Source organism: Pagrus pagrus (genome assembly GCF_965226575.1).
Source record: "Pagrus pagrus genome assembly, chromosome: 13".
In the NCBI taxonomy this organism is placed as follows: Eukaryota; Metazoa; Chordata; class Actinopteri; order Spariformes; family Sparidae; genus Pagrus; species Pagrus pagrus.
The window spans coordinates 605,408-616,493 of NC_140197.1; the positions used below are offsets into that span (position 1 = coordinate 605,408).

Here is an 11,086-nt window from a genome sequence, read left to right on the forward strand (position 1 = left end):
AAGTTGAAAAGCTGAAAAGTACAAGGTTGAAAGAGCTTAAAAAGCTTAAGATTTTGATAGTTGAATGGTTTCTATGGCTGAACATAAAGCTGAATATTTGAAAAAGCTGAAAAGGTTGAAAAGCTGAACAGTTTGACAGCCAAACAGTTTCTGTAGCTGCACAGATGCTGGAGCAGTAGCAGAATGAAATTTGAAAATGTCCCCATAAGAATGAATGGGAAAACACCTCCCGAACAGCTACAGGTTTAGGAAAAAGTGTAATGGTTATGGCCAAAATATGTATACAGTGAGTAACAGGAGACATTTCTGAACCATGTGATGTGTTTTTTATTTCTGTAGAGTGAAAAATGAGGGCACAACAGCGAGAGACAAAACCGGTACCGTCTGCTCCACTCCAGAAATTTAGGCTCAAAGTTAACACTGCGGCTTATAGGGGAGTTGCTGGAGTTCTTGTCGCTCGAGGGCTTCTACAGCCAAAAGTTTAAGTCGCACATCTAAAATAAGACCATCATATGAAAGCCAACAAGATTTCCTACATTTCTATGTATATATTGTCTATGTGAAGTAAAAGCTGTGGGACCCAAATCAAGCTGAAGAGAGTTTTTTCTAAAGTTTTTGCAGCTGCTCTCCACTCTAGCGATGATGTCACCCACTCTAGCTCACGCAATACACACCCATTATAAACCCAGAAGACGAGCTAAAAATCCTTCAAACTAAAACTGTGATAATTTCAAAACCGTAAAAGATTTTCAAAAACTAAACACATGACTAATAGTTCAAGGTCTTGTGAATAGTTTAAAGTTGGAATGGTGTCTCTAGCTCAAAGTATGAGGGAGCAGAAGAGGTTGAAAGTGGATGAGTTTTGAAGAGGATTTGAAGATTTTCCCATTTGCTTCCATATTACATTTTTTTTTGAAAAAGCTGAATATTTGAAAAGGTTGAAAAGTTAAAAAGCTGAAAAGTACAAGGCTGAAAGAGCTTAAAAAGCTGAACATTTTGATAGTTGAACGGTTTCTATAGCTGAACGTATGCTGAAGTAGTAGCAGAATGAAATTTGAAAAAATCCCCATTAGGGGGGATGGGAAAAAATTTTGGGTTTAGTTTTGACAAAGCTGAATATTTGAAAAAGTTGAAAAGTTAAAAAGCTGAAAAGAACAACAACAAAATCTGCTGAATGCACTGCTGGAAATGCATAAAACTATAAGAATGAATGGTCAAGAATTTGCAGAAAAAGCAGATTTTTTTCAAAAGCTGAAAAGGCAGAAAGGCTGAAAAGTAATAGGTTGAAAGAGCTTAAAAAGCTGAACATTTTGATAGTTGAACAGTTTCTATAGCTGAACATAAAGCTGAATATTTTGATAGTTAAACAGTTACTCGAGCTGAACATGAAGCTGAATACTTGAAAAAGCTGAAAAGGCAGAAAGCTGAATATTTGAGAGCTGAAAAAGTTGAAGAGCTGAAAAGTACAAGGTTGAAAGAGCTTAAAAAGCTTAAGATTTTGATGGTTGAACGGTTTCTATAGCTGAACATGAAGTTGAATATTTTGATAGTTGACTGGTTTCTATAGCTGAACATAAAGTTGAATATTATGATAGTAGAACAGTTTCTATAGCTGAACATATAGCTGAATATTTTGATAGATGAACAGTTTCTCTAGATAAACATGAAGTAGAATATTTTGAAAGTTTATATTGTCTGTGAAGTAAAAGATGTGGGACCCAAATCAAGCTGAAGAGAGTTTTTTCTATACACATACATACATACATATCAGTGTTTCCCACAGAATCAGACTAATTGTGGCCGTGGCTGTCATAGAGCATGTGCACTTGAGACTTCCGCTGACTGAGATGGCTACCTTATGGTTTAGCGCCAAGCTAACTTGGATGGACACACATATATATGTCATCATCTTAACAACTAACATACAGAGTGTTGTCATTGTTGCCACAGACAACAGGTGTAAAAATTGTATACAGAATACTCTCAACACACATGCTATTGACCCTCACTGCCATTCACACCATGTCAATAAAAGAAGCCAAGGGGAAAAAAAACTTGCCTCCACCACCTGGCCATGCACAGCATTGCACTCCTTCCTGCGAGTCAGTTGTGCATCTGATTTTTCTCCTGGGATATGACCCTGGGTTTGTCTTCCAATTCAAGGCTGGAGTTGTATTGAAAGCTTGTACTTGTGGGTGTCCAGTTTTGGATCACAGCAGTTTCCTCAGTGCCATTCTGAAACGAAAAAATAAAAATAAATACCTGTTTAGTTGCACTAGGCTGACTAAAAATGGTAGGCTATGTCAATCTGTCTTGTCTATTTTGATCTAGTTAGGTAGATTGGTTGCGTTTCTGCCATTGTGCAACCTACACAGGACAGAGCATCCTTTTCACTGACCCACTTCTACAGTCTCGTGTGTGAAATTCTCTTTGTCTGAGTAGAAGGCTACAAGTGGAGCAGACCTGGGGTGGCTGTCCATATCAAGCCAGTAGGACCTCTTCTAGATTGCAAGACCACTTTACTCCTACTCAGCACTGGTGTTGTAGGCCATACACAATGCCACTTAGTCAAATATACTGGTATGCTGCAAGCAACTTTCATTTATGTTAAGGTCGCGCCTGGATGGCACAAGTCAATCTGCCACAGTGTGTAGGCCTAACCGAACAACAGTTTCAAAGATGTGGCACGTGAACAGGATGAGTCCAGTGACTATCCACGGCCAAAATTGCTGCACTTGAACGCACCTTAAAGACTACAGCGATGGCAAACTAGCTTGCATGTTCTGTGCCTGCGTGAAAGGAAATCCCTCTCTAAAAATAAAAACTGTTCTTATGATCAAGCAGTGGGGTTTTTTGTGTTCAGTGAGAAAAATAAGTTATAAACAGCCCTAAATGGGCAACATCTTGGGTAGTGCAACTGAAGGCCCTGTGTGTATCAAGGCCCTTAAACTTCAAAAGGCCCTGACACACAAAGCCAAACAGGTGACTGCTGACTATAAGCAACTTTTGAACTTCAGATAAACAAATTAATCCATTTATCTACCTATTTATTTACCTACCTGCTGCAGTATCAGCGTTCTCATTTGGACAAACCACTTGCCAGACATCACGTTGGTCACTGATGAAGCCTGAAGGACAAGATGGATTCATTCAATTTCACACATATAACAATATTGAAAACCTGACTTTATATTGTCATAATACTTTTTTTTTTAAATGCCATAGATATCACTCTGTGATGATTTCTTATGGGTTAACAGAAAAGATTGCTGGCCCTTTGACACAAATAAAATGTATTCATTTATTTATAAATATGACCATATACTAGTCTTTAAAATATGTAGGCGAGACCAGGGACAGTTGTAACACTTTTTGCAATTTTTAGCAATACATCAAAAACCATTTACACTGGAATAACCAATTTGTTATATTATAAACTTCAATCTGTCAAGTGCTGAAATAATGTATTTAAATGGTTTTATGACATATGTACAGGTCGCAAAATTGATTTTAATACAGTCTCTCCACTGTTACAACCATCCCAGTGTACAGGGACGGTTGTAACACATGTCAGGGACGGTTGTAACATGTCTAAAATATACATAATGAATCAATCATATAGTCAAAATGGAAAATATTATTTATCAGTAATGTTATTGTGACTATTAACTTCATGTTTTTAAGTAATGATTACCTTTTCTTTCATACTACATGACAAAAGAGATGTGAGCCATCAAATGCCATATGATTTGGCCACTCCTCTGACTGACTTTCCCTGTCTGATCTCATCAGAAGCCCTTTCCAGCACAGGAAATGGGACTCCTGGGTTTTTTCTGCATTATAAATTTTGAGGCGGCCGCCTCGCTGAAATTGTCCGCCGCCGCGCTGGAATCTTGATTGCAAATCAATGTAGTCAAATGTGGTAAAACCTTGTGCTGAACGCGAACGCACCTCATTGGCGCAGAGCGACGCGGTGGTTTCATTTGCTGCTTGGCGACAGGAGGACTCCGCGGCACGTTTGAAACAGGTGAGGTGAATTATTTCGCATAAAGAACACAAAGCTTCATACAAAAAACCCATGTTTCACCCATATTTTATGCTTCACAGACCTCATAATGTCCCGGAAAATCAGCTATTTAAAAGTAGCGCAATGTAGAGCTGTCAGAAATTAAAAGCAGCCTCCTCTCTTGTCATATTTGCAGCAACACTGTTGCTTCAGGCTGCGATCAAGCTTTTTTGTATCGCTCATACTCTATCTCCATCAAAACAACCTGCTGCTCTTGTTGTATAACCATTTAGTGAGGAAGTAGAATAATATGACGCCAAACGCCTTAATTGATGTGAACGCGCACAGAGCATGAAGCTGAGAGCCGGACTTAACAAACCAAGTAGATAACCAGCTTCGTAGTAACGTGTTAACTCGGACTGGGACTTAGTTGAGCTGCAGCATGAACACAAAGCCTGGATCTGTTGAGTCTCCTTCGTAGAACAGGAGCTCAGGAGTCGGGGGTTTTTTCCCTTGGCCTTTATTTTGAAAGGACAGCTAGAGAGAGATGGGTATGGACATAAAGTGTGTGTGTATGTGTGTGTGTGTGTGTGTGTGTGTGTGCGCACGCGCGTTTGTGAAAGGCATGGATATGAACCTCATAATGAAGTGATGAATGTCACTAGTAACGGCAATATCCCAGACTCATTTACAAATCAAGTGATTTTAAGAGTTGTTGCATCATGAGGAGACGCTTAATGAACTTTTTAACACATTTTAACTCATTGGCGCCTTCTTTTAAATTCGGCATTAAGCACAATACATTGAGATGTGTCTTTCATTGTGAAAAGTGTCAGTTTCTTCGCGACATAGCTGTAAAAGCGTATTACTTCTTCGCCATTCTCCCTTAAAAAACACCCAATTTTGAAACTTGTTGTGTTAGGAGAAACTGTATAAACATTGTGAAACGCAGTGTACAACGTTTTCTTAACTATTTGGACACAGTTGTTAATTCGGCAAGCGTTATACATGAAGAAATGTTTTCTTTGTGTAAGAAACGTATCTGTTTGTTCCAATGACATCGACCCTAACCTGGGGGCGACCCACTTTCCGAAGGACCACCATTCCGAAAATTTCGAAAGGTCCGTCATTCCGAACTTTCGAGGGTCCGCAGCCGGCGTGTGTGGGCTAATATACAAGACAAAAAAATTTTAAAAATTAACGGGACAGGTCTCGATCCCCGGCCCACCCGCACTGGTAAGTGCTGCTCTATCGACTATACTACCCTGGCATATGCTATTTAGATTGGAAATAGCAGGCTTTTATTCAGGTCCAGAATGGCGTCCTTTTTTCAAAAGTTATTAAGGGTCGGCATTCCGAAGGTGAAGGAAGATGTCTGATTTGCTGAATATTCTTATTAATATGCCCATTAGTCTGGGGTCTGGGGTTCAATTTCCGGTTGAGAAATAAGTCTTTTTCTGTCGTAAAATAACTCACCATAATATAATAATGTACAATCAGTCATCTGGGGGTTAGGGTTAGGGTCTGCCACCGGTGTTTGTGTGTGGGCTAATATACAAGACAATGAAGGGTATCGAGATATTCCCCGACGGGGATCCCATCCCCGGTCACCTGCTCAAAAGGCAGATGCGCTGTCCACTGAACTACCACGATATCCTGATGGTATCTTATATCCACTACTAATAAGTACTAACCTTTCGAAGAACGTTAGAGGGGAGAAGCTGTGTGACCTTAATACCAACCAAATAGCCCTAATACACAACTCCACTACTTCCTGAACTTCAGCCGGCTCCTTTATTTCCTGTCTTACATTATTGGACGAATTGATTAATCCAAGTGTGTCTGAAAACACTTGGATTTTTTTTTCTTGTGTCATGCTCGTGTTTTTTCCTCTCTCTTGTACAGTACCTGCCCCCGCTCAGCTCCACCTCCTCTCCTGTGTGTTTCACCTCCTCATTTCCAGACCACTCACCGTCATTACCTGCCTTCCTCTCTCTCAGTGTCCCAGCTATTTTTGTAAATAAATACCTCTGAACTGTTCTACTGCCTCCAGCCTCTGCATTCTGGGTCTAGCATTTTCACCTAAATTATCTTTAATCATAAGGCTGAAATTTCTAAACATTTGCATGATGTAAGATGAGGCTTTTATTTAAATGTATTTTCAATGTAGTTTTAATACACAAAAAAAAAAATGTGTTTAAATTCCATCCGTTTATCTTTGTTTGCCTGGGTGAGGTTGCGGTGGCAGTAGGCTTAGCAGGGTTTTTGGACCTTCTTCTCAACACCCATTAACTCACTCTCATCAGAACCTCATAAAATGTAACTTTTTCTTGTTTGGTTCAAAGTTATAAAAGTAGGAAAGGCTGTGTGTTTTAAAAACTGAGTTTAAAAAAATATTAAACAGAAACAAGACAGTACCTTGAAGGTGGTATGAAAGGTGGACTGCAGCTCCTCATGTTTTGCGGCCTTGAGGTGGGTTACTGTCACTCCCTCCCCAACCTGCAGGGGTTGTAGTGCTGCTTCCCGCCAGAGGCAGATAACCACCTTGTCACTACCCTGTCAAAGATAAATTAAAATTAATTTTTTTTTCAACAATAACACTTGAATACTACCTTTTCCATTTTATCCTCCTACTTTATTTCCTCCTTTCTCTATCTCCCCTTTTATCTCTTCCTCTTTTCTCCCATCTTCTTCCTGTATCTCATCTATCACCTCCTCATCCTCTTCTCCCCCTTCTGTCCCCTTCCTTCTCCTCCGTATATATCTACCTGTCCATGAACCCCTAATTATGTCTGAACTGATCTAGCATCAGTTCCTCTCAATTTGTCTGCGGAAACAGCACGCAGAACTACTAACAGTTTGGATATGGGTCAGACATGCTGGCACATGCGCACACACACACACACACACACACACACACACACACACACACACACACACACAAAGAACACACACATAATTTGTTTTTCCTGTTCTCTTCTCATTTCTTTTCTTCTTTCTCCTCCTTCTCTCCTTCTGTCTTCCTCTACCTTCCTTTTCCTCATCTCTTCCTCTGCCTCCCTTCTACTGTCTGATCTCCATATCCTGCCTCTTTCTTTTCATCCTCCCTCTTTCATTCCAACTCTCTCTATTTCCCCTTCCCATCTGCCCCTTCCCCTTCCCCATCTCTACCTTTTCATTAACCATGCCTATGGCTTTAAAGCTTACCTGCTGCATAGTGACCTTTCTTAACGGGACACAGTCACTACCTACAGTCACCTTTTTAACTGGTAATGCCTGAATGACAAGATGGATTATTTTAATTTCACATGTTTTATAATGATCATATAATGATGATTATAATGATTTAAAAAAAACTTACCTGTACCAGCTGACCCTCTACAGTCATGAGGCCCTGGCAGTTTTGCCACTCACTGAGTGGAGTTAGTGGGGATGCCGGGTACAGGAGGGCCTCTGTGTGTTCCTGGATATCTTGTGTAATGGTCATGGGTGTAGTCCGAAAGAACATTGTCCTGTCCGTGATATTTAAATGGTAGGGTGGGTCACTGCCCCTGAGAGTGTGACCTCTCATAATGTACGTATTACCCTCTCAGATTTTCCCCCCGAACTGTTCAAAAAGGGTCACGCTGGTGCATGTCTGGCCATCTGTGAATACTGCCAATTTGTTATTTTTCGTAGCGGCCGGTCTCACAGTTGTATGAGAAAAGTCCCATGCCATGACTCTTGGTCTGTTAATTACTTTCATCACTGAAATCTTCAGGGGGGGTGGGCGGAAGTATTGATTAGGGGTTCTGGTTGCTAGAAGCACACTGAGAGACATTCTGAAATGACAAAATACATACAGACACTCAGACATAAGTAGTTATGTATATAAGTGTCAAAAGCCCAACTGAAAATGGAACGCCTTCTGGGTCTGTCTGTTTGTCTGTCTGTCTGTAAATTTCATGTTTTTAAGCAGAGGTGGGAATTGTGGAGTCATCAAGTCATCTCCATGCCATGTATTTGTTCTGCTCAGTCACTGAACCAGGTGCATTCACTAATTAGCTCACCTTCCTGGCTGAAGAGCTGTGCTAATCGGACTCAGCTGGTTTAGTGCATGAACAGAACAAATACATGGCATGGAGATGACTTGATGACTCCACAATTCCCACCTCTGGTAGCACAGGAGATTAACAGCAGCAAGTATATACAATAATAAATATAATTAAAAAAAAAAAAAAAAGGAAAAAATACTGTACACACTAGTAAATATCAACCAACATGTAGTTGTCACGTTGTTCACGTGAAGTAAATGTATAGTATTAACACAGTTATGCTGGCAATGAAGGAGGTTTGGCTGAATTGGCCCAGTCCACCAAACAAAACCCCGGTGTTCATAAATGCACTTCTGGATTAAGCTAGTTATCGTCGACTTACCTGTCGATTTTGGATGAAATGAAGGAATTCCTTGAATGAGAAAGGTCTGCCAACAGATAAAATAAAACAATTAGTAAGAATATTTCAATATTTACAGTCATTCAAGTGTAGGAAAAGGGTGTACCTGTCAGTTGAAGGAGCAAGGGTCAAGTGTTAAAATGGATGAAGAAAAATGTTGATTCTGATGACAGAGCACCTACTCTGCCCATGATTGGCTAATACTGTCATGCAAACCGATCAAACAGAGGTTGCTATGGGCTAGGTACTCTGCCCCTGTGCCAAATATGGGCGGGGGGCAGGGCGGGGCAGGGCGTGGCAGGGGACTGCGTGTCAACCCCACACACGCACACACACACACACACACTCACACACACACACACACACAGCCAACTTCTAGTAGTCGTGGTGGTAATAGTAGAAGTAGTAGCCTAGTTGAAGTTGAAGCAGAACGAAAGTTGAAAATGTTCTGATGAGAATGAATATAGCAGAAAAACTGACTATTTCAAAAGCTTAAAAGGCTGAAAAGTAATATGCATGCAGGAGTAGTAGTGTAGTGGAGTAGTAAGATGAGGTGAGAGATGAGACATATTTTTCAAAAGCTGAAAAGGCAGAAAAGTAGAGCTATTGGTAGTAGTTGTACTAGAGGTACAGCTATTAGTAGTAGTAGCAGCAGCAGTAGCAGAGGTAGCAGCTGTAGTTGTGGAAGACATTGTGAACCAAAGTATTTGTGTCATTATTCTACCAAATCATGAGGAGACAAGAGACTTAATTACAAATACATTTTAATTGTCTTTGATCTGATTATTATTTTGTCAGGATCAGGGTCATTTGTGTCAGTTTGTAATTCACACAGTAATTAGAGCATTTCAAGATTTAACTGAAGTATCAGCAGTAATAAAGCGCTAGAAGTGAAATCCACAGCATAATATACGAACAAGCCTGACAAATAGGAATCAAAACATGTTTCAAAAACATTTACAAAATAATTTCAAATCTATTCATGTGAGCGACCTTATTGCACAATAATTACTACACAGATTATTTGATAATAAATCATCCATCAAAATAAAAAATAAAATACATTGTAAAAACATGATTGAATAGTTTATTGCCCAAGTAGAATAAAAAAGTTAATGAATCAGATTAAACTGAATTTGATGATCAAGTGGCCTGAAAAGAATGTCATTGAACGGAACATTATCAAGTTAAGCTTTGACCTATTAAGAAAAAAAGTATTTAAAAAAAAAGGGGGGGAAAAAAGAAATACATCTTGAGACAAAGGTTTCCTATGAAGTCCAGCTAATTAATTCAGACCTTGATTGATTGTGTATTGTAGTGATTGGATGATTATTTAAATAAACTAAATATATTTTCTGTTTCACACCAGCCAATAAACAATTTATATGAGAATAGAAAATACATGAAAGCCGGCCTTGCAAAACCAAACCAGCAAGTAACCAGTAAACAAATAAAAATTTCTTTAAAACTCTGCACCTCCGAACAACCACAAGGAAATGTTTCATCACCATGCCGGTGGCAATTGCCCTGACGACTGATGTGCAAAGGGAAGAGATGTTTTAAAACCCTTTCAGCAAATATGACTATCATTAAGTCTCCTTTTGAGAAATAAATAAAAAGAAAATGCAATAAAACAAATGACCAAAACACAAATAAGAGAAGAATATATAGAAAATACATGAAAGCAGTCATTTTCAAAATCCATAGTGGCAAACAGTTATTGGTTTCAAAATATTTTCTAAGGCAGGGCTCAACAAAATATATGTTATCACAATCAGTAGAACCTGGCATGTGCAGGCAAGATGCATTCTTAGGTAACTGTTCACTCAACCTCTCTGTTTGTTTGCTTATTTGTTGCTTTTTTAAGAAGGATAAAAAGAGTGATGGTTACATATTGGATGACAGGATTGGGCAATGACACCATTTTACATGCCTGAAGATAATGTAATTTCAGTGATTTCAAACATTGATAACCCCTACCATAAAAGGCCTTCACATCATAGTTACACTTAGGCTAATTAGCCCCATTAGTTTATGGCTTCAAGCTCCAGTAGCCCTGGACTGACAGTCAGCTCAACACTGTGAATTGTTAGTCCATCTCAGTCAGAGCTGGGTTCACCTTTACTTTTTAAAGATTTCTCCAAAAAACATGGAGTTAACGTCACTTTTGTAACTTCAGGTCTCAATCATGTGACAAGGCTCATATACAAGCCATGTATTTAGGACATTCTGAAGACCATACCCTCAGCTTTGAGTGCACAGTCACAGCACTGGGCTTATCCATAACTTCTTTTCAGAAGGGTTTACATTAGCCCAAAGCTAAGTATACAATGGTGAAATAACCTTAAAGCTCTGGTCTACGATCTGAGAAAGGTTTGAAAAAAGCATCCCCCCCACACACACACCCCTCCCCTCTGTGCTCCTTAACCCCTCCCCTCCGAGCTTGTATCGCTCTCCCCTCGGAGTTCCGCGACACACCCCCTCCGGCTACAAGCTTTTTTTTTTTTTTCTCATCAACGAACTTTATACGTCCCGCAACAAGCACCAAGAGCAACAAACCGGCAGAAACCAAATACAGCCCAGCTTTGAATGCGGAGTAACGATGTCGGATTCACAGATAAAGTTATTACAATGCACGTTGAAACT

General features: G+C 39.6%; 1 protein-coding gene across 1 annotated transcript; it reads right to left on the reverse strand.

Annotated features, from left to right (window-relative positions):
- Positions 1 to 2,065: 2,065 nt before the first annotated feature.
- Positions 2,066 to 7,493, reverse strand: LOC311267754 (uncharacterized protein; the record flags this gene model as incomplete). Its single annotated transcript, XM_084370984.1, has 5 exons — positions 2,066 to 2,235; positions 3,060 to 3,128; positions 6,425 to 6,562; positions 7,214 to 7,282; positions 7,368 to 7,493. The coding sequence occupies 5 exons, from the start codon at positions 7,491 to 7,493 to the stop codon at positions 2,104 to 2,106; spliced, it is 534 nt and encodes a 177-aa protein (XP_084227110.1). The 3' UTR covers positions 2,066 to 2,103.
- Positions 7,494 to 11,086: the final 3,593 nt, after the last annotated feature.